This window comes from Hylobates moloch, unplaced genomic scaffold, assembly GCF_009828535.3.
Source record: "Hylobates moloch isolate HMO894 unplaced genomic scaffold, HMol_V3 SCAFFOLD_9, whole genome shotgun sequence".
NCBI lineage: Eukaryota > Metazoa > Chordata > Mammalia > Primates > Hylobatidae > Hylobates > Hylobates moloch.
This window is the reverse complement of record NW_026652284.1, coordinates 30,662,960-30,686,901: the sequence shown is the minus strand read 5'-3', so window position 1 is coordinate 30,686,901 and position 23,942 is coordinate 30,662,960. Positions and strand designations below refer to the sequence as shown.

At 41.8% G+C, this 23,942-nt stretch overlaps 1 protein-coding gene across 7 annotated transcripts in view; it reads left to right on the top strand.

Annotated features, from left to right (window-relative positions):
* Positions 1-17,540, top strand: part of SULF1 (sulfatase 1) — a 201,515-nt gene extending 183,975 nt beyond the window's left edge. For 4 of the 7 annotated variants that reach the window (XM_058444278.1, XM_032759604.2, XM_058444279.1 and 1 more), the window contains one exon: positions 16,637-17,540. In XM_058444278.1, coding sequence (XP_058300261.1) covers positions 16,637-17,454 — 818 coding nt within the window. In that variant the 3' untranslated portion in view covers positions 17,455-17,540. The remainder of the gene's footprint in view (positions 1-16,636) is intronic. The other 3 variants (XR_009214906.1, XM_058444287.1, XM_058444286.1) reach the window with 3 other exon arrangements.
* Positions 17,541-23,942: the final 6,402 nt, after the last annotated feature.

Genomic DNA, 23,942 nt, shown 5'->3' with positions numbered 1-23,942 from the left:
TGAAGCAGCTGGGCACTGTCCTTACCGCCTCTGCTGAGACAAAACTGTGGCACGGACGTTACCAGTACCCTAGTTAATGTATCCACTTGGGAGAAAAACATCCGTCAAAGAAATGTGAACTTAAATGCCATCTATATTAATATCTTCTTTATCTATATTAATATCTTATTCATCTTTATTAATATCTTTAAAACTAATATACCAAAGAATGTTGCTGTTCCCGGCACCCTGTTCGGCCCCTCTAACTTCCAGAGCGATGGTCTCAGATGCTTCCTTTTAGAGAGTAGGTCATTAGTCCAACAAGAAGCCAAATGACAACAGGAAAAGAAATGGGAAGATGAAAACAAAGGAAGCTGGACTTTTGGGTATATGTTATAGCCATTTATGTTTGTCTTCTTTTTTCTATTTTCTCTTGTTCTTCATCTTAACTGTCCTCAATCTGCCCCACACCAACCCTGTGTCACTCCCAGTACACATAAGACAAAGCAGAAGACCCCACCCTTGAGCTGGTCTCCCCTGGGTATGGGCTGAGGTAACATCCCACACACCAGGACGATCTTGCCTGCCTCCCATCAGTCACATTAAGACATTTTCAAAGTGTAATATTATAAATGGACCTACCTCTAAATATTGACTTTACAGTTATTTTATGAGGCACTCAATTTATAGCTAAGGGATTTTCAGTCTAGTGTCATGAAAGAGATAAAAGGGTGTTCACAGATTATTTAAGACTTAAGGCTGGTCAGGGATGAGTCAGAGAGCCATTCTCCATGAAGTCACCCCTGGCCAACTTTGAAAGGAAGAATCTATGTTTAACTGCACTTTGGGTGTAAATGACAAGCATCTGGGACCCTCCCCTTCCCTGATCCCTGCCACCACCACTCAGTGGGCCAGATAATCAATTGTTTCTCAGGTCATTTTCACATAATCTTGGCAACTTTAGTTGTTGAAAGCATGTGTGCAGGGGCAACATGGTGTTACCCGTTGCTTTTTTTTTTTTTTTTTCCTTCTAAGCTCCTTACCAGAGAGCAGATCTAAGGATACTTTATAACTCAAAATAACTGGCATTTTCAGACTTTGCCATTTCATAGTCTGTAAGGCAAGCCATCTTTCAGTGGATATCCACATGGCAGGCAGGAAATCTTGACATGGGTTTCTCAGAAAATATCTGCCTAGTCACACCTGGGAATTCACTAAACACCCAAATGCAGTGTTTGATGTGGCCTTACCTGCTCCTTGTATCTTATTGGATTAAATGAGAACAGATGGAAAACAAGTATGTACAGAAATGCAAGGAGAACTACTGTCTTCCAGTGGGGTCCAACAGTTCACAGCCCTCCATTGATGGAGCCACTTAGGAAGTTTCAGTGTCTTAATTCTTTCAGATTTTGATAGTTTTAGAAAACTAATTTAAAAAAAAACAAGTTTTTTATCATGAAATTTGATTACAAAAGACTTTGAGAGAAATGATAAGAACCAGATCTGAAGAATTTGAAATTTGGAAATTCAACAGAGCATTTTTTTAAATGTATCTTGTACAAGATGAACTAAATAAATGTTTTTAAACTGGCTTCTTTTTAGTGGATTTTCAAAAATTAATCTTCAGACTTATTTAGAGGGTTTTCATAAAGCAAGTTTTTTTCTGTTGCTGCTCAATTTCTTTCTTTTCTTTTCTATCTTTTCTTTTCTCTTCCTTTTGCTGTTCCCTGTGCATGAAGCAGGAGGGGCAGCTGAAATGCTTTGCATACTCACCCTGGTCATTTTCCAGTTAGGACAAGCTCAAAGGGAGAGCACAGCTCAGAAGGTGGCACTCATGACTTAGGAAATAATTTGTGGCTCATTTGAAAGCAGCATCTTCTAAGTGTGTTGCAAAATAAAGAAAAATCAACAGGTTGATGGGGTGTTTATTTTTCCCACTGCGTATGAAAGCTGATGCTGCTGCCCTTTGAGGGCCAAGAGGAGCTCCTGGCAGCCGTGGCCACGTGTCCCGTAGCCGTGTGGGGCAGGCGGTCAGTTCTTGGCAGCCTTCCTCTGGCAGGGCTGCTTCCTGATCCTTTGCTTCAAGCCCTCTGGGCTGTTAGACCACGACGAGCTCCACCCTCAGCAACCACACTCTGACCACATTGCTTTCGCTGATTTTGACTCATCTCCCCCATAGTGACAGTGTGTGCCAAAGGTGGCCGTGGGTGACACAGCCATATGTTAGTGCTGTACAGCACTGTGGTCATGGGGGTGGATGCTGGAGCCCCTGAATAGTTTGAGTTCAAATCCCAGCCTCGCTGGTGGGCATGCTTAGAACAGACCCTGGCAGGGGCCAAGCCCCAATAAGTGGTGGAGTCACTGGTAAAGGATAATACTGAATGCAGGACATTTATATGGATGAAAGAGTATGGGAAAGGGAATTTCAGTGATATGAATTCTAAAGTGTGTTAGTATATTTTATAAGAAAGATGAAAAGGTATTCATCAGCACCACCAATCTCCATCATCAGTCACAGGCAACCAAGAATTGAGCACTCTCCCAGCACTTTGGGAGGCTGAGGCAGGCGGATCACGAGGTCAGGAGATCGAGACCATCCTGGCTAACACGGTGAAACCCCGTCTCTACTAAAAATACAAAAAAAAAGAAAAATTAGCCAGGCGTGATGGTGGGAGGCTGAGGCAGGAGAATGGTGTGAACCCGGGAGGCGGAGCTTGCAGTGAGCCGGGATCATGCCACTGGACTCCAGCCTGGCGACAGAGGGAGACTCCGTCTCAAAAAAAAAAAAAAAAAGAATTGAGCACTCAATTCCGTCTTCTGAACTGCCTGAACCTCTTGAGATGAGAAGAACAAACCAAACCTTCGCTGTCCTGCTGTAGGTTACTCTAGTGGAGCTTCCCGGGTTCTCCTCTCCCTGTCACGTCTCAGGGACTCCACCTTATTTTAAAGCTGTCTTACTAGCAGTATGGACTTTTCTGTTTCAGATGCTCAAACAAGAGATGGAGCAGGGGCAGGGTTCGGGGTTAAATGGGCTGGAGGTGAGATTGGCCCCCTAAGGTGTTGAGGACACTTGGGGTGAAGGTCGTTAGGGTATAGGTCAGAGCCAGGGCCACTACATGCACAGAGGTGTGTCATGGAGTGGCCACTAGGCACCAAAATCCAGCCAAAGCTCGGCCATGAGAGCTGGGTAATGGCAGAGGTGACAACAGTGGCCACCTTGGTAAGGTTGTCAGACTTGGGTTAGTTTAAGCTGTCAGAGGGTGTTCATCATTTTTCTTACCTTTCCAATAGTGACTCTATTCCAAAGGCCTTGTTTCTTGTGCCAGAGAAGAAACTAAAGTATAGCACGTGCAGAACCCCTTAAGATCCTCCCCAGACTGCAGAATGAAATGTATCTTTAATCAGTTTCAATATATAGGGGGAAAATGTGCCCTCATTCATCTGTGCAACAAATAAAGACAGAAAGAATCGAAACGACCACCTCTGTGCAAACTCTGCCTTCACAGGGAGTGCAGTCTGGTGTTAGAATGCACGATGCAAAGTGCTTTGACCAGAAATATATGGCGTCATAAGAGTCAGGATAGGGCCCCAACCCAACCCCGAGGAATCAAAGGAAGCTTTCCAAGGAGTTGGCATTTATGCTGCATCCTGAAGGCAACAGTGCAGTGATCCAGACACAGGATGGAAAAGGAAGTCAGTCCAACCAGAAGGCAAGACTCATGTGGGGACTTATGATCAGTTCCGTGACAGTGCAAGGGAAGGAGAAGAGAAGGATGAGCTGAAAAGGCAACCAGGGCCTATTTTATGGAGCGTGTTATATGGAGAATGATGATATGATTTCTCTTCCAAACAGGGATGTTTTGACCATGGGGGAGGAGTACTAAAAATAATTAATTATGTATATTAATTATTATTTATATTAATTCTATATAAATATTGTTATGTATTTGTTTACCAATGAACTAGTCAGTAGATCTATAAAACAGTTGTATTTAAAACTATTTTCTAAGCTAAAATATCAAAAATTCTGGACAAATGCCAAACTGAACAGGGTACCAGTACAGCAGATACAAACTGGGACCATCCCAGGCAAACGAAAAATGTGGTCACCCTAGTTACATGCTACATCAAAGGATGTAATCTCTGTCCTAAAAGCAATAGGCAGACATTCAAGAGCATTAAACTGGGAGAAATAATATGAGAGGATTTGGGCTGATCAGATTAGGTGACATAAATAGTTACGAGAATAGTTTTGTGGGTCACATTGGTTTGTGGGTCAGTTCTGGCTCCATCACTTCCCAATTTGAGGACCATTTGCTAACAGTATTACAACACTTACTATGGTCCAGTGCTCTTCTGAATGCTTTCATATATTAATGTATTTAACCCTCTCGATAACTTTGTGAGGTCAGTACTATTATTATCCTCATTTTTTTTTTTTTTTTTAAGACGGAGTCTCACACTGTCGCCCGGGCTGGAGTGCTGTGGCACCATCTTGGCTCATTGCAACCTCCATCTCCCAGGTTCAAGCAATTCTCCTTGCCTCAGCCTCCCAAGTAGCTGGGATTACAGGCACCTGCCACCACACCCAGCTTATTATCCCCATTTTACAGATGAGGAAATTAAGCCACGGAGTGACTAAATAACTTTCCCAAGATTACACAGCTGATAAATGGTGAAATTCAAACCCAGCGAGTCTGGTTCTAGTTGTGCTGTTAATCTCTACACTATACTGATTCTCTTGGACAATTTATTTAACTTCTTTTATTATGGCTGAATTTTCTCATCTTTAAAAAGGTGATAATACATATACATAATAATACACAAGAATTTCATAAAATATTACCTGAACAGTAAGCCCTGAATTCATATTATTGTTTGACTGATGTTCGATAATAAATTGGAATAGTGAGAGATAAATTGTATCAAAGAGCCCCGGAATTTTTTTTTTTTTTTTTTGAGGTGGAGTCTCGCTCTGTCGCCCAGGCTGGAGTGCAATGACACAATCTTGGCTCACTGCAACCTTCACCTCCCAGGTTCAAGCAATTCCCCTGCCTCAGCCTCCCTAGTAGCTGGGACTACAGGCACAGACCACCATGCCTGGCTAATTTTTGTATTTTTAGTAGAGATGGGGTTTCACCATGTTGGCCAGGCTGGTCTCAAACTCCTGCTCAAGTGATCCTCCCACCTCGGCCTCCCAAAGTGCTGGGATTACAGGCATGAGCCACTGCGCCTGGCTGAGCCCTGGAATTTTGAAGGACATTTATCTTCACATTAATGGATGACAAAATTGCAGTTTTTAATGTCAGTGCTATATTAATAAAGAGGAAAAGTTATGTGCATTTACCAATAAGTAGATACAATCAGCCATTAACCACACACAAGGTAGTCATCTATAAATGACATATATATTTATTTCTATTTTTAGACTATCTTTATGGTTGAACATTAATTGACTTTCATTTGTAAAATAAATAGCTATTCCTGCAATTCATCCATAAAATTATGTAGGTTAGAAATTTATGGTCTTCTGGTTGCTCTGTCTGTGGAGTAGCCATTTTTTATTCCTTTACTTTCTTTTTTATTTTTATTATACTTTAAGTTTTAGGGTACACGTGCACAACATACAGGTTTGTTACATATGTATACATGTGCCATGTTGGTGTGCTGCACCCATTAACTCGTCATTTAACATTAGGTATATCTCCTAATGCTATCCTTTGCTTTCTTAATATAAACTTGCTTTCACCTTACAAAAAAAAAAAAACCGGCTAGGCACAGTGGCTCACACCTGTAATCGCAGCACTTTGGGAGGCCGAGGTGGGCAGATTACCTGAGATCAGGAGTTCGAGACCAGCCTGACCAATGTGGAGAAACCCCGTGTCTACTAAAAATAAAAAATTACCTGGACGTGGTGGTGCACGCCTGTAATCCCAGCTACTCGGGAGGCTGAGACAGGAGAATGGCTTGAACCCGGGAGGCAGATGTTGCAGTGAGCCAAGATCATGCCATTGCACCCCAGCCTTGGCAACAAGAGTGATACTCTGTCTCAAAAAACAAAGAAATGTATGGTCTTTTTACTATGGCCAATTCTGATTTTGGTGTCCTGCTAGTATCAAAAAGCCAATTTACAATTTGCTTTTGGATACTAGCAGGACACCAAAATCAGAACCCCTGAAATTTCAAAGCCTAAATGAAATTCCATTTCAAGCTAAAACATATTATGTTTCAAGTAGCATGAAAATCACCCAAGATGAATACCAATTTGGTGCAAATATTGGAAACCCTGTGCCTTCAGAAAAAAAAAAGAGCTCAGCAAAACATGGAAGGGCTTAGGAGAAAGGAGCAGATATATTAATGCAGATACTCTGTTCGGGCTCCTTCCATTGTGAAATTTAAATTAGTACCATTAGAAATGAGACTTGGAAGAGAATAGCTATATTAATTAACATATCCTGCCAGATAGCAACAAGCAATAAACTATATATATAATGCTTTGTGAAATTCTGATCCAATTTCACTGGGCCAGGTGTCTACAGTTTCAAGAAGCAACCCATCGCTTGCTTCTTGAAACTGTAGACACCTGGCCCGGTGAAATTCAATTTGCTACTGAGCACAGGTACCCAGAATCAGATATAGATGATGCCATAATGGAGGAGTTCACACAACCTGAGGGAACAGCCAGAGAGGCTCTGTGGAGGGGATGATGCTTAATCTTGAAGGCTGAGAGCTGACTGGGCTAATGAGGCAGGGAAGTACATTCTAGAAATAAATACAAACACTGAGGAAGAAGAGAGCCTGGTACTTTCAGGACATTGCCCTTGTTCCTGTGGCTGGTACAGAGGTGATATGCCAAAAGGGAAGAGAAGAAGCCACAGAAGCTGCAGAAGTCAGCCTGGGTCTGCAGAAACAATCCCTTCCGCTTCTTATGACACCGTCAGCACCTGCTAATTATAACACTGCTCCAGGTAGAGTTAAAATTCCATGCATGCATGACCTCTTAAGTTACCCATCTGTGGAATATAGCATGATGTAATTATGTGGTTAAGTTTTTGAAAGTAAGTAAGTGTCATCCAGAAAGAAATGTGACTTGGCTTGCGACCTGGGTATGTTCTTGAATTTCTCTTTGTGGATTCACGGCTTTTCTGTTTCCGGGATTGGGGGATAATTATCTGTAACGTGAAATCATCTACATTTATTCTGAAAATTCACCTGTCAGAACAAGCCTATCTATACCTTTTCTCTCTGAATAAAGAGGTTCCAAATGACCCAAGAAAAAGGTTTCCTTTTTTGAGCTGAAGACAGGCAGAAACCAGGAGACACATGGAAAATTTAAGTTCTAATATCGATTAAGTTTAACTTTCTATTTTGATATAACACTACATTTACAGAAAGGTTGCAAGAGTAATTTCAAGAACCGTTACCCCATTTGCTTTATTGTTTTTTCTTGTTCTTTCACTCACTTTCTCCACACACCTTTTTTTCTGAATCATTTGCAAGTAATTTGCAAACATCATTCCCCTTTAAATATAAATGTTTCAGGAGGTATTTCCTAAGAACAAAAACATTCTCTTACGTAACTGTTATGCATTTATCAAAATCAAGCAATTTAACCTTGTTATAAAGCAATTGTCAAATCCACATTTCATGTTCAAATGTTAACAATTGTCCCAATAATGCCATATTCATCATTTTTTGCTTTTCTGCCCTGGGATCCAATCCAGAATCACACACTGCAGGAAACTCACCTCTTTAGAGTATCCTTTTATCTGGAACAGTTCCTCAACTTCTCATTATCAGTCATGATATTTTAAAGAGTACATGCCAGTTATTTTGTAAAATGTCCCTCTATTGGGGTTTATCTGATGTTTCATCAGGATTGAACTGAAGCTGTGGATTTTTGTCAGGAATACCACATATTGTGCTCTCGGGATATCTTATCAGGAGCTGCGTGACATCTCGGTGGTATTACCTTTGATTACTTGGCAAAGGTGGAGTTTGCTAGGTGAAGCCACTATAATTTTTTTCTTTTTTAATTAATAAGTAATTCATCTACTAGCTTTTAAGGCATTCATGATTCATTTCTGCCTGAATGATTTGTTGTTACCATGATGGCTGCAAATGATGATTTCTCCCACTCTGTAATTCCTCCTGCTTACTTTTTTTTTTTTTTTTTTTTTCTGAGACAGGGTCTTGCTCTGTCACCCAGGCTGGAGCACAGTGGTGCAATCTTGGCTCACTGCAGCCTTGACCTCCCAGGCTCAAGGGATCCTGCCACCTCAGCCTCCCAAGTAGCTGGGATTGCAGGCGCATTCCACCACACTCAGCTAATTTTTAAAATTTTTTTTTGTGGAGACAAGGTCTCACTATATTGCCCAGGCTAGTCTCGAACTCCTGGGCTCAAGCGATTCTCCCATCTCTCAACCTCCCAAAGTACTGGGATTACAGGCATGAGCCACCGCGCCTGGCTCCTCCTGCATTTCTTAGGTAGTATTGTACTGTAAAGAAGAGATTTCCCAGCCAGATATGGAGGCTCACACCTGTAATCCCAGCGCTTTGGAAGGCCGAGGTGGGAGGAATACGTGCCTGAGCTCAGAAGTTCAAGACCAGCCTGAGCAGCATAGCAAGACCTCATCTCTACTAAAAATACAACATTTAAAAAATTAGCTGGGCATAGTCCCAGCACCTGTAGTCCCAGTTACTCAGAGGCAGAGCTTGCAGTGAGCTGAGATAGCACCACTACATTCCAACCTGGATGACAGAGCCAGACTCTGTTTCAAACATATGAAAAAGATTCTCCTCCTCTCCTGTGTATTTATTTCTATCAGTATGGACTCATTCTCAGTTTATTCCATGGATATTCTCTTGCTATCATTATTTATTTTGATGATTAAAGTGTCTTAGATTTGGCCACTGGTGTCCCTGCACCTGGGTTCCCTGTACTTCTGAAGCATCCTCATCATTTTTTGACCACCTCATTGCTTTCTGGCCTAAAAACATGTTCCAGGTTCATCTTGCATTTTTGCCACTCCACATCTGGAAACAGCCGTTTCTCCAAACGGCCCCAGTTCCTTTTAAAGGGGAATGGCATTTGAACACCAAGATCTGGGTCTGAGGTGTATAAAATTGCTGCTGAGGTGTCTTGGCATATAGATCCTTTTGATGGATAGAGCTAAGAGACACACGTGCATCTGTCAACATCTATTCTTTTTTTTTTTTTTTTTTTTGAGACAGAGTTTTGCTCTGTCTCCCAAGCTGGAGTGCAGTAGCACAATCTTGGCTCACTGCAACCTCCACCTCCTGGGTTCAAGCGATTCTCCTGCCTCACCTCCTGAGTAGCTGGGATTACAGGCACCTGCCACCATGCCCAGCTAATTTTTGTTATTTTTAGTGGAGACAGCGTTTCACCATGCTGGCCAGGCTGATCTTGAACTCCTGACCTCAGGTGATCCGCCCACCTCGGCCTTCCAGAGTGCTAGGATTACAGGCATGAGCCACCGCGCCCAGCCTCAACATCTATTCTTGTACCTACAGATATGTAGAGATATGTCTAATTGAGTGAACTAATACTTCCAATATAATGTTACCCTGCTCCTGATTTCAATTAAAATGCTTTTAGAGTTTCTCTATTAAATAAGAGGCAAGCTTTAGGACTCAGTTATATATACTGTTATCATGTTAAGGAAATAGCCATCAGTTCTTTTTTTTAGTGCTTTTGTCTTGAATGAATGTTGAATTTGTGAAAAAGCTTTTTTTAGCATCTATGAAGATGCTCAGATAATTATTCTCTTTAGATCTATTAAATTATTATTGTATATTATATTAATAGATTTGGTAAGAATGAATCCTTTCATTCCTGAAATAAATTCCACTGGGTCATTGTGTGTTGCTTTCGTAATATTGAATTCTGTTCACTAATATTTAAGATTTTTGTATCATATTTTTAAACGATACCAATCTGTGATTTCATTTTTGTTTTTACTAGCGTTATCTCTTAGATATTATATTAGTTTCTTATTACTGCTCTAATAAATTACCACTGTGCCTTTAAAACAACACAAATTTATTCTCTCGTGTTTCTAGAGGTCAGAAATTCAAAATGAATCTTACTGGGCTGAAATCTTCTGGGGGTCGAGGCAAGAATGTCCTTGCTTTTTCCAGTTTCTAGAGGCTGCCTGCATTCCTCATTCATGGTCTCTTCCGCCATCTTCAAATACAAAAATGTAGCCAATCTTGAAATCAGTCTCTCCCCAACCCACACCTTCCTCTGTTTTCTGGGGTCACATCTCCTTCTCTAACCCTCCTTCCTACCACCTCCCTTTCCCTTTATAAGGACTCTTGAGATCCCACTGGCCCCACCTGGATACTCCAGGATACTCCCACGCCCCAATCTCAGGATCCATGACTTAGTCACATTCGCAGAGTCCCTTTGGCCAGGTAAAGGAACTTGTCCATAGTTTCCAGGAATTTGGATGTGGACGTCTTTGCCGGGTGGAGTCCACTATTCTGCCTATCGCAGCTATCAATGTTATCCTTGCTTCGTAAAAACAGTTGGGAAGTTTTCTTGAGTTGTCTGCTCTAGAACAGTCTATTAGGATTCTCTTTTCATTGAAGATTTGGTAAACTCCTGTGAAAGTCTACAGACCTGATGCATCTTTGCAGAGTGGTTCTTTGGGCTATCTTTTTCTTCTATGGAAACTGTTCTATTTAAGCTTTCTATGTATATTGGGTTGTTAAATCAAGTTTAGCCTAACTCTGCCTCCTCACATACTTTAAGTTCAGCCTAAAGGTTTCTCTGTACATCATGAACTGTAACCTAAATAGAGTCGTATACAGACTGTAGCCTACTCTTGTGCCCATCACTGAGTTTTGGCCCATCAAAGGTGGCCAACTGTTCAAACTCTGCTCAAGTAAGGCAAACGCTGAGCTGTAACCAATCTGGCTGCTTCTGTACCTCACTTTTGTTTCTGTCCATCGCTTTTCTTTTTCTGTCCATACATCTTCTTCCACCACACAGCTGCGTTGGAGTCTCTGAGTCTACTCTGGCTTGGGAGGCTGCCAGATTTGCAAATCGTTCTTTGCTCAATTAAACTCTGTTAAACTTAATTCAGCTAAGGTTTTTCTTTTAGCAGCGTCAATTTCGGCAGACTATTTTCCTGAGCAACTATGTTTCATCTAGGCTTTCAAATTTGTTCTCATTGAGGTCTGCAAAGTAGTCTCTTGTTCTCGTTTTTGTTTTTGTTTTTAAGACGGGGTTTCCCTCTGTCACCCAGGCTGGAGTATAGTAGCAATCATGGCTCACTGCAGCCTCCGCCTCCTGGGTTCCAGCGATCCTCCCACCTCAGCCTTCTGAGTAGCTGGGACTACAGGCATGCACCACCACACTCAGCTAATTTTTAAATTTTTATTAGAGGTAAGTTCTTGCTATGGTGCCCAGGCTGCTGTTAAACTCCTGGGCTCACGCAGTCCTCCCATCTCAGCCTCCCAGAGTGCTGGGATTACAGGCAGGAGCCACATCTCTTGTGTTTTTAATTTTGTGTATTTCAAAGATTTTTAAAATATTTAGCAGTTTATTATAAAGGATATTATAAGAAATGCAAATGAATAGCCAGACAGAGGTACCTAGGCTAAGGTCCAGACGGGTCCCAAACGCAGCAGCTTCTGTCCTTGAGTTCGAAGTGTGCTACCTTCACGGCATCTAGTTGCATTCACCAACTGGATATCTCTCTGAACCCTGTTATCGTTTAAGGTTTTTAATGAGGTTCCATTACATAAGCATGAATGATTGCCTCACTGGCCATTGGCAGTTAACGCAATCTCCAGGCCCCTGTCCGCTCCACAGAGGTCGGGAGGTGGGACTGAGAGTCCCAACTCTCTAATCACATGGAGGTCTTTCTGATGACCAGCCCAGCTCCAACCTAGAGCAGTCTAGGGAACCCTAGCCATCTCCCCAGCATGCAAAAGACACTCTCATCTCCCTGGAGATTGCAAAGGCATTAGGATCTCTGTGAACTGGGGGTAGACCAAATATATTTTTCTTATGATGCCCTAGTCCCCTGGCCATGAACCCCTTAGTGAGAAGATTATAAAAGTCAAAAGATACTGGCACATTCCTAGAATTCCATTCAGCCATCAATAATTAGTCCAGTCCATCATTCTGTCATATGAAAATACCTCCTAGGGCAAGGCCACTCAGGTTTGCCAGCTTCTGTTGGATCTTGCCAGGAGTGGCTTAGCAATATATGACCTCACCCTTTTAGGAGTCTGGTATAATGGAGCTAAGAGACAATGTCATCTACTGTTCTGAGCCTTTTTCAAGCTGTTAATGTAATATCGGATCTCTCTCATCGCTCATGACATAACCCATTTATTCATTCCTTCAGCCTCAGTTACTATTCCTCCGTCTGTCCATTTATGACCAAAGTTTTCCACCTTTGGAAGAGACATTAGATTCAGCCATTGTGCTGCTCTAGACTTCAGGCAGCAATACTAGTCTAGTATTCTCACTAGACTACCAATAATAGGCTAGCAAGTACCTCTTGCTCTGTCTGCTCCCATTCAAATAGAGTACGTTTATATAGGTGCAGAACTAATGAGCTGTTTTTAACCACCAGGCAATATACCTGCATTCACTGTTAACCCCAATTTCGCCAGATAGGGTGAAGGCACAACCTGCCCCATCAGACCCTTAGGAATTCTGACATCGTTTTAAAGTATAATTAGGGTTTTTTGCTTAGGAAACATCCCTGAGTCCAACACCAGCAGTTGCATCTCTGCATCAGGTATAAAAAAGAAAGTTGAAGTGCTGTGCAGAAGACTTGCATCATCACACCAGCGTCCTCTCCTGCCCCCTCTCCTCTTATCCTGCAAAGCAGAGAAATCTGTCCAGTGGGGGACCCTCCGTTAGCCCCCTCATGTTGAGTGTGAAGGTATGTCAGCCAGCCTTCAATGCTTTTGTCTCCCCTCGTTTTAGACAGCAAATGTTTTAACTGCCCATTCCTTCCTGTTCTTATGGAACTGTTACTCTCAGGATAATGTGCACCATTATAGGTCCATTTGATATGAGCTATCTTTGCTCACTTTTGGACATTGTGGGCTATAAAATGTGTCCTTTCATCTGAAGAAATGTAACTTGGTGGTCCAAATTAGTACAGTATTTTCTGTTCCTATCCTGTGATAATATGTTAAGCATTTGCATTGCATTTAAGTAGATGCAATGCTTAAAATGGGTCTACAAAGCCCAGCCTGGGGTAAGTGTCTACTTCTGTTAGGACCTTGGTCTAGCCCCTCGGGGCTACTGGCATTGGTTGCCCCCATGTAATCCACTTACCAGCTATGTGCGGGGTGCCTACCCCAGGGGAATCTGCCCCATAGCCATCTGCAGTATCTGACTGTCTTTTTGGCATTATATGTCTGAGAGTGCAAGAGGAATAATAGGTCCAGACTTAGCCCATCTCTGCATGGCTGCAGCACCCCCCCCATGCCCACTCATTTTATGAGCCCCAGTGGCTACCACAAGGGAGCACACCAAAAGGTCCACTTGATGGTTCCAGTAATACTCCAATACATATTCTTATTTATTCTTGCTCCCTTGGACTGATACCACCTATTGTGTTTCTATATATTTCTCATTGCATCTTCTATAATTTCTTCTTTATCAAGATAGTTGCTCTTTTGGTAATTGTCCTTGTACTTATACATTTTTAATGCCCTTAATCCCTGTTTTGTGTTTTTTCTTTTTTGGTATTTTTAATAGAGATGGGGTTTCACCATGTTGGCCAGGCTGGTCTCAAACTCCTGACCTCAAGTGATTCACCCGCCTCATCCCCCCCAAAGTTCTGGGATTAGAGGCGCGAGGCACCATGCCCAGCCTAAGTCCCTGTTATCTTATTTAACCTTTCATTATCTCATTAGACAGTTTTTAATGGCCTTCTTTCACTCCCAACTATTACCTGAATCATACTGAATGAGCTTATTCTCTTTGGTCTGTGCTCCCTCTCACATTTTTAGTTGCATTATTTCTAGCGTGTCCTATAAAATGCATATATTATTTTTTCACACTTCTTCTACCTTTATTTTTATCCTAGATCTGATAAATCTATTAAATGCGCACCCTCTATATTTGCCCAGTGATTTCTTGGACGAACGAGTCACATCCTCTGGAAGACTGCTGAAGAACAGCTGATGTGCACAGTATCCCCTGCATTCTTATGTGTTTCAAACTGTTCCTTTATAGCCTCGGAACTTGAAGAAGAGCTGCACTGGATGTGAGATGCTAGGTTCATATTTTAATTTCTGATTTCAGGTGGCTTTTCCATCCTCAGATGCTTGATTGAGAACATTTCACTCACACAGCACTGGTGTGTTGTGGTTTTCTGCACTTTATAGTTTATTTTGCCAGGGGCATTTTCTTAAGAGGTTTTTTTAAATTCCCGTTTTCCACTTTATTTTTGTTGCTGTTGTTGTTGTTTATTTTATTTTTTTAAGTTCTGGGATACATGTGCAGGATGTGCAGGTTTGTTACATAGGTAAATGTGTACTATGGTGGTTTGCTGCACCTCTCAACCCATCACTTAGGTATTAAGCCCAGCATGCATTAGCTATTTTCCCTGATGCTCTCTTTCTCCTGACAACCCCACAACAGGCCCCAGTGTTATATAGTTCCCCTTCCTGTGTCCATGTGTTCTCAATGTTCAGCTCTCACTTATAAGTGAGAACATGCAGTGTTTGGTTTTCTGTTCTTGTGTTAGTTTGCTGAAGATAATGGCTTCTAGCTTCATCCATGTCCCTGCAAAGGAAATGACCTCATTCCTTTTTATGGCTGCATAGTATTCCATGGTATATATGTGCCACATTTTCTTTATCCAGTCTATCACTGATGGGCATTTGGGTTGATTCCATGTCTTTGCTATTGTGAATAGTGTTGCAATGAACATACGCGTGCATATGTCTTTATAATAGAATGATTTATATTCCTTTGAGTATATACCCAGTAATGGGATTGCTGGGTCAAATGGTATTTCTGGTTCTAAATCTTTGAGGAATCGCCACACTATCTTCCACAATGGTTGAACTAATTTACGCTCCTACCATCAGTGTGAAAGCGTTCCTACTTCTCCACAACCTTGCCAGCATCTGTTGTTTCTTGACATTTTAATAATCACCATTCTGACTGGCATGAGATGGTATCTCATTGTTCTACTTTCTTTTATAGTAATTTGATACAGATTTAGGTTGCTTTTATTTCATGGATTTATACTATTTACAAGCCTCCTAGTTTAAGAGAATTCTTTTCTGTGAGTGTAACTAAGTATACTTCCTCTTTACCTTTTTATTTTATTATTATTTGGGAGTGAAAGTGAGAGAGGTTGTGTGTCTTCCAACTTTTCGTATCTCTTTTTTCTTGCAAGACCTGAAATTTCCTACCTTTTGCTTCCTCCTTGTTTTACCACCCAGTTTCCAATGGGTGTTTCTCCCGTCTCTCTTCCTTTGTGTCCTTTTCTGCCCGAAGCAATGCCTCCCAGACTGCTGCCTTGAATCGTGCACAGGCACAAGGCTGGGACTTAGGGATCCCATCCTCATTGTCAGTGCTGTGGCTCCAGGGATCTTTACAGTATTTTATGCAAAAGATTGACGTTCTTTCCACCAACAGCCTCCAATCAATCTTTGACTCCACTGACACTTCCCTCTTCTCTCTTCCATACTGTTTTCCCAGAGCTTGTGGCCACAGTGTGACATTCAGCTCTGCTGGGATTTGGTGTTAACTTTTTTTATTTACAGGTGATCTGAAGATTGTAGGATTCTCTATCTTCTAGCTACACTGAGGTTGTGGGTTTGGTGTAGTTTTGCTTATTCTTCTTGCTGGTCCGTGTGGCTTTATGGGTGGTCACTGCACTCATCTAGGCCACCTCTTTCCAAATGGTACTTAGGCATGACTCGAGAACAAGTGTTACTTCCTGCAGGGCTACAGTCATCCTGGAGATCTAGAAAGATCTGAGAGAGAGAAAGCTAGTGCCTTCTTTGCATATCAGAAAGTCATTCAGTTATCTAAGGCACACATTTATCTAGGACATAGAACTTTCAGGGCAAAAACAACAATCAAAGAAATAAATCCAGGCATTTGATTTGAAGAGCTTAATTGCATTCAGATTTGCTTTTATACTGAGTGTTAGGGAATAAAAAATAAAAATATCATACTAAGTATTGCCTATTACATTCAAATACTTTCAAATTTATCATTCACCCAGCAACCTTATAAGTAGTAATGATTTTATCATACAACTATTTCTACACTTGACAGATGAGGGAGCAAGACTCAGAGGGACTCACTCACATGCTCTTCTGGTTGCAAAGTTGATTTGAGTGGGGCCAGGAGTGAAACCCAAATCCTCTGGCTGAAAGGACTGTGTCATTTTCAGCACTAACCATGCTTAGTCGTAGATGTTTTCACGAATGTGATCTTTTTTTTCCCCAATTTTCTGTTGTTTAATCACCTGTAACCTAAGCCCACTCTGTGATAACAAATGACTAGGGGAAAATGCTTTTGAGTGTCATATTTTTCATTGATTAACTCTGTAAAAACAATGTACGTTGCTTGTCCAGATAAATAGAAAGCCTTTTCTCCACTAATGATTCACCTTCTTCTCTCTTTTCACAGAGGACAGTTATGGGATGGATGGGAAGGTTAATCAGCCCCATCTCACTGCAGACATCAACTGGCAAGGCCTAGAGGAGCTACACAGTGTGAATGAAAACATCTATGAGTACAGACAAAACTACAGACTTAGTCTGGTGGACTGGACTAATTACTTGAAGGATGTAGATAGAGTATTTGCACTGCTGAAGAGTCACTATGAGCAAAATAAAACAAATAAGACTCAAACTGCTCAAAGTGACGGGTTCCTGGTTGTCTCTGCTGAGCGCTCTGTGTCAGTGGAAATGACCTCTGCTGACTCAGATGAAGACCCCAGGCATACGGTTGGGAAAACACCTCATTTGACCTTGCCAGCCGACCTTCGAACCCTGCATTTGAACCGACCAACATTAAGTCCAGAGAGTAAACTTGAATGGAATAACGACATTCCAGAAGTTAATCGTTTGAATTCTGAACACTGGAGAAAAACTGAAAAATGGATAGGGCATGAAGGGACCAACCATCTGGAAACCGATTTCAGTGGCGATGGCATGACAGAGCTAGAGCTGAGGCCCAGCCCCAGGCTGCAGCCCATTCGCAGGCACCCAAAAGAACTTCCCCAGGATGGTGGTCCTGGAAAGGACATTTTTGAAGATCAGCTGTATCTTTCTGTGCATTCCGATGGAATTTCAGTTCATCAGATGTTCACCATGGCCACCGCAGAACACCTAAGTAATTCCAGCATAGTGGGGAAGATGTTGACCAAGGTGGAGAAGAATCAGGAAAAGGAGAAGTCACAGCACCTAGAAGGCAGCGCCTCCTCTTCACTCTCCTCTGATTAGATGAAATTGTTACCTTACCCTAAACACAGTATTTCTTTTTAACCTTTTTGTTTGTAAACTAATAAAGGTAATCATAGCCACCAACATTCCAAGCTACCCTGGGTACCTTTGTGCAGTAGAAGCTAGTGAGCATGTGAGCAAGCAGTGTGCACACGGAGACTCATCGTTATAATTTACTATCTGCCAAGAGTAGAAAGAAAGGCTGGGGATATTTGCGTTGGTTTGGTTTTGATTTTTTGCTCGTTTGTTTGTTTTGTACTAAAACAGTATTATCTTTTGAATATCATAGGGACATAAGTATATACATGTTATCCAATCAAAATGGCTAGAATGGTGCCTTTCTGAGTGTCTAAACTTGACATCCCTGGTAAATCTTTCAACACACTTCCACTGCCTGAGTAATGAAGTTTTGATTCATTTTTAACCACTGGAATTTTTCAATGCCGTCATTTTCAGTTAGATGATTTTGCACTTTGAGATTAAAATGCCATGTCTATTTGATTAGTCTTATTTTTTTATTTTTACAGGCTTCTCAGTCTCACTGTTGGCTGTCATTGTGACAAAGTCAAATAAACCCCCAAGGACGACACACAGTATGGATCACATATTGTTTGACATTAAGCTTTTGCCAGAAAATGTTGCATGTGTTTTACCTCGACTTGCTAAAATCGATTAGCAGAAAGGCATGGCTAATAATGTTGGTGGTGAAAATAAATAAATAAGTAAACAAAATGAAGAGTGCCTGCTCTCTCTGTGCCTAGCCTCAAAGCGTTCTTCATACATCATACCTTTAAGATTGCTGTATTTTGGGTTATTTTCTTGACAGGAGACAAAGATCTAAAGACCTTTTATTTTCATCTTTATTTGGTTTTCTTGGCATGGCTAAGAAGCTTAAATGTTGACAAAATATGACTAGTTTTGAATTTACACCAAGAACTTCTCAATAAAAGAAAATCATGAATGTTCCACAATTTCAACATACCACAAGGGAAGTTAATTTCTTAACATTGTGTTCTATGATTATTTGTGAGGCCTTCACCAAGTTCTGATATCTTTTAAAGACATAGTTCAAAATTGCTTTTGAAAATCGATATTCTTGAAAATATTCTTGTTGTGTATTAGGTTTTTAAATACCAGCTAAAGGATTACCTCACTGAGTCATCAGTAGTCTCCTATCCAGCTTCCCAAGATGATGTGTTTTTGCTTACCCTAAAAGAGGTTTTCTTCTTATTTTTAGATAATTCAAGTGCTTAGATAAATTATGTTTTCTTTAAGTGTTTATGGTAAACTCTTTTAAAGAAAATTTAATATGTTATAGCTGAATCTTTTCGTTGACTTTAAATCTTTATCATAGACTCTGTACATACCTGATGTGTGTATCATCGGTGAGATGACAGAACAAACATATTTATGATCATGAATGATGTGCTTTGTAAAAAAGTTTCAAGTTATTAGGAAGCATACTCTGTTTTTTAATCATGTATAATATTCCATGATACTTTTATAGAACAATTCTGGCTTCAGGAAAGTCTAGAAGCAATATTTCTTCAAATAAAAGGTGTTTAAACTTTTTTCTGTTTCAGAGAAATGAACTTAACCAAGTTTTTGTGGTACACCCATTTCTTGCAAGTAAAATTGAGTCCTCATCTCTATATACATGATTGAATACTAGCCAAACTTATAAAACAGAGCTGAAGTCATTGTGTTATAGAACATTCTCAGATTAATGACTTCACCACGGATTTACCTCATTGCTGTCTTGGGGGAGGCAGCAGAGGCAGCGCGGAGGTAGCTTTCCCGGCAGGCAACCTAGATGGGCACAAAGGGCCAGCACTTGGTTTAATGCTCTGATGTCACCACCTTGAAATCCTTAATAATTTTTTAACAAGGGGCCCCACATTTTCATTTTCCACTGGGGTCCTGCAAATTAGGTCTGGGCAGAACCAAAAATGGTTCTGGGCAGTAAAATGGAATTTTTCAAAACCAAGGGAACAGACCCACTGAAGGCAGTGTGGGTTCTTCGGGAACCACGAACTTGGGTGGAAACCTAAACACCCTTCAAGATCTCAAGTTTTCTGATACACAAATTCCATATACTTCCTTCTGTCTGTTCCAAATCTCCTGAAGAAATTTAGCCTTCAGGTTGAGGGGCTAAAAATCTGTGAAATGTCCAGAGATCAGAAGGTTAAAAATAAAGAAGAAGAAGAAGAAAAAAAGAAAGCAAAGGGTCAGGGGACCTACCAATCCAACCCCTGGATAATTGAGGAAACCAAGTTTTCAAGAGAACACAGTCTAAGATAAAGCATTGTTGTCCAAAGGCGCATCTTGGTGCCTTGCTCCTTGCTCTTGTCTGTAAAATGTGCCTGAGTCAAATATTGCCATCCTGGAGAAAAATGCATTTTAGTTCCATTCAATAGCTGCATATGGAGTATCTACTATGTGGCAAGGACATGAGAGAGACTGCACGTCTCCCAGAGCTGTTTATCGGATCTTGAAAGGCCCTTAGAGATTGGCTGCCCAGCTAGCCTCATTTGATCTGCCAGGAAGCTGAGGCTCGGAAGAGCTGAGTGACTTCCCTAGACGTAAAAGAGGAAGAGATCTCTCAGAGGCCAGGCCTCTCCACTTTCTCCATTTAAACTCGTATGCACATACACAAGTGAGTGTGGGGCACACAAGCACACAGCGCCACACACACACACACACACACACACACTTACCAGAACGGGGGAGAGAGGGCATCGGGGGCCACATCTGCAAGGACTAGTGGAAAGAACTACGAACATGAAACTCAACAAGACCCAAGTCAGCTTCAGACACTACTTTTTACTATTTCTGTGAGTGTGGAAAAGTCACACAAACCTCTCTAAAACAGCTTTCTCCACTGTAAAATAAGAGATTTGGGTCAAGGATGGCAAATACATAGCATATGTGACTTCTTTTCCCAAAATATCCCCAGGGAAGACATTGCTAATCCAATGGGATGCTTGTCCATTAAGCTAGAGCATTTGTGGCCTTACGGGCCTTCTCAACACAGCCAACTACTTCTCCAGCCAGCTCTGCTGTTGAATAAGCATTGGTGTGCGAGACAAAAACCAATTGTCCCTACCCAAATGAGATTATTTCTGAGCTCCTTCTGGCCTTTTAAAAATAACCAAACAAACATATGATCGTCAGCATGTGCAGTTTTGGTACAGAGAGAAGGAATGAATATACTCCATCCCTTGGCCAAATATATCTAAATATGTTGGCTTTTTTTTTTTTAAGTGTTTTAAAAACTTATTTTTCAGAGCTCGTTTAAAACCCTCCGTTCCCCAAATTAGTCCAATTCTGCCTGATATTTCTGAAATGTATTTAACAGAAAACAAAGACCTTCAGTTGATAATTAAATTAGGTATTCATTAAGCAAGTAATACCTGACTATGCCCTAACACCTGGGGCTTTTAGGCCCCCAGGATTCACAGAAGCTGCTGTGAAAGCTGCGATAGTCCCCAAGCCCCTTTCCCACCTCCTCCCCCTCCCAACGCCCAGTACATCCCACACTCACTGCCTGGTGAGTCTTCCACCGCCTTGGCTCAGATCTCAGCCTCCTGCTCAGAGGCCTTCAGTGCTTCCCGATGCCCTCCGTGTTCTGGACTCTAAGCCACAAGAAGCCCCAGCCTCCCAGCCAGCTCGGGCTCCCGCTCCTGCTCCCGCCCTGCCTCACCTGTCTCTCAGCTGCTCCTGGGTTAGCGCCGCCTTCCCAGGCCGGAACTTCCACTTCTCTTTCCCCTCCTGTTTATAATATCTACCCCCAGCCCCACCTCAACCTGGAGAAATCTTGTCCATCCTTTAATTCCCATATCAGTTCAAAAGTTACCTTTTCCTTTTGTGTACACTTTCCTGGACTCACCGACCCCTGGAACTACTATCTCCCCTATTTGACACTCTCTTCCCAGTAAGAAAATGCTGCTGTTGTACCAAGTCTGCGGCCAATGGCAGAACAATCACCGGCCACACGTATCACCTCACCCTTCCCCACTGCTGACCAAGAAACTGCCCCTCATGTGACCATCGTTGGTTGTGGTCTCGTTAACTCACCTTTCTCTCAGTGGTGTTGTTGACACTGAGCACGTTGCCAGCACAGTACCTTGGGCCTTGTAGTGACCCCACTGCTGTTTGAAGTAAGTAGAGAGAATGACTTTTAAAAATCAAATTTTCTCTGTGGAGACCACAGAATCCCTGAGCCCTCATGTTGGGGGAAGCACTACAGAAAGATAGGGGACAAAGGAATCCGCACTACCTCACTCTTCAGCTGGCGAAGGTATTGCCTTCTGCCTGAATTTCCTGGTCCTCCTATCAGTGGGCCTCCTTCTGGCACTCAGGTCCAGAATCTGCATCCACCACCGGGCTCCCCATTCCTTCCCTGACCTTTCCCCCCTTTCCAGCCCCAACAGGGCGGATGACTCAGAACTAGAGCGGAACCAACCCAACCTCTAGTAAGTTTCAGCAGGAGAGGGGTCATGGACCGACCTCGCCACCCTAATCTGTTTCCCCATCACTAAGAGCATCAAGCCCAGGAACTGGAAGACACGAGATTAGCAGGTGTTTTCCAAAATGACCACTAGGTGGCAGTCTAGTTCAACTAAAGACATCTTTGCTTGGCTCCAGGACCTACGCCTGCAAAGCAGCTCCTTTGATTTCTGAAGCAGCAGCGCACAACTAGAACAGCTTGATCCATGGCAGGCTTGCCCTTTCTTCAGTGCTTAGGATCTTAGCATTCCAGCAGGCGAAAGAACAGTTTTTGCTTGCTTCTGATTTATGTTGGTATTTTAAATTGGAACTGCATCAAACTTTGACGTTTCAATTCAAAAGTGAGCACTGAATATCGATCTCCCTGCTTTCCAAAGTCTTTGTGCAATTAAAAATGTTTTTTAGCTCCCATACACTGAAGCAACAGAGGCCATCTCTGCCTAGCTGGCAATTTTGCAAAGAAGAGCGGAACTGGATGCTTTTTAACAGCTCTTAAAACACTGAGGTTGTACGAAGTCTGGTGCTAAAGCAAGGAAGACAAGTGACCATGTTCATAACCTTTCCCCCTCCTCATTTCTTAAAAAGAAACATTTTCTAATGTGCCTATTTAAAAAGCCCAATACCCAAGGACTTCATGTCTAAAACATCAAAAGCAATGGCAACAAAAGCCAAAATTGACAAATGGGAGCTAACTAAACTAAAGAGCTTCAGCACAGCAAAAGAAACAACCATCAGAGTGAACAGACAACCTACAGAATGGGAGAAAATTTTTGCAATCTACTCATCTGACAAAGGGCTAATATCCAGAATCTATAATGAACTCAAACAAATTTACAAGAAAAAAACAAACAACCCCATCAAAAAGTGGGTGAAGGATATGAACAGACACTTCTCAAAAGAAGACATTTATGCAGCCAACAGACACATGAAAAAATGTTCCTCATCACTGGCCATCAGAGAAATGCAAATCAAAACCACAATGAGATACCATCTCACACCAGTTAGAATGGCCATCATTAAAAAGTCAGGAAACAACAGGTGCTGGAGAGGATGTGGAGAAATAGGAACACTTTTACACTGTTGGTGGGACTGTAAACTAGTTCAACCATTGTGGAAGTCAGTGTGGCGATTCCTCAGGGATCTAGAACTAGAAATACCATTTGACCCAGCCATCCCATTACTGGGTATATACCCAAAGGACTATAAATCATGCTGCTATAAAGACACATGCACACGTATGTTTATTGCGGCACTATTCACAATAGCAAAGACTTGGAACCAACCCAAATGTCCATCAATGATAGACTGGATTAAGAAAATGTGGCACATATACACCATGGAATACTACGCAACCATAAAAAAGGATGAGTTCATGTCCTTTGTAGGGACATGGATGAAGCTGGAAATCATCATTCTCAGTAAACTATTGCAAGGACAAAAAAACCAAACACCGCATGTTCTCACTCATAGGTGGGAATTGAACAATGAGAACTCATGGACACAGGAAGGGGAACATCACACTCCGGGGACTGTTGTGGGGTGAGGGGAAGGGGGAGGGATAGCATTAGGAGATATACCTAATATTAAATGATGAGTTAATGGGTGCAGCACACCAACATGGCACATGTATACATATGTAACTAACCTGCATGTTGTGCACATGTACACTAAAACTTAAAGTATAATAAAAAATAAATAAAAATAAAATGTTGAGAGAAAAAAATAAATAAAAATAAGAAGCCCAATACCGAACAGAGATCTACCTATATGCCGAAAGTGTGGGAAATTTAAGAAATTTAACAGAGATCCTTTTGCCTAACTTATGCACACATAATTGAGCAGAAGATGGTAGATTCAGGCAGGGGTTACTACTTGCTCTTTGCATAAATGGCTGCCTTGATGAATGCAGAAAGCCATGGGGGGAGGTCAACACTGACGCCTATACTCCCCTCCCCCAATAACTCATGTAGCTTAGGCCA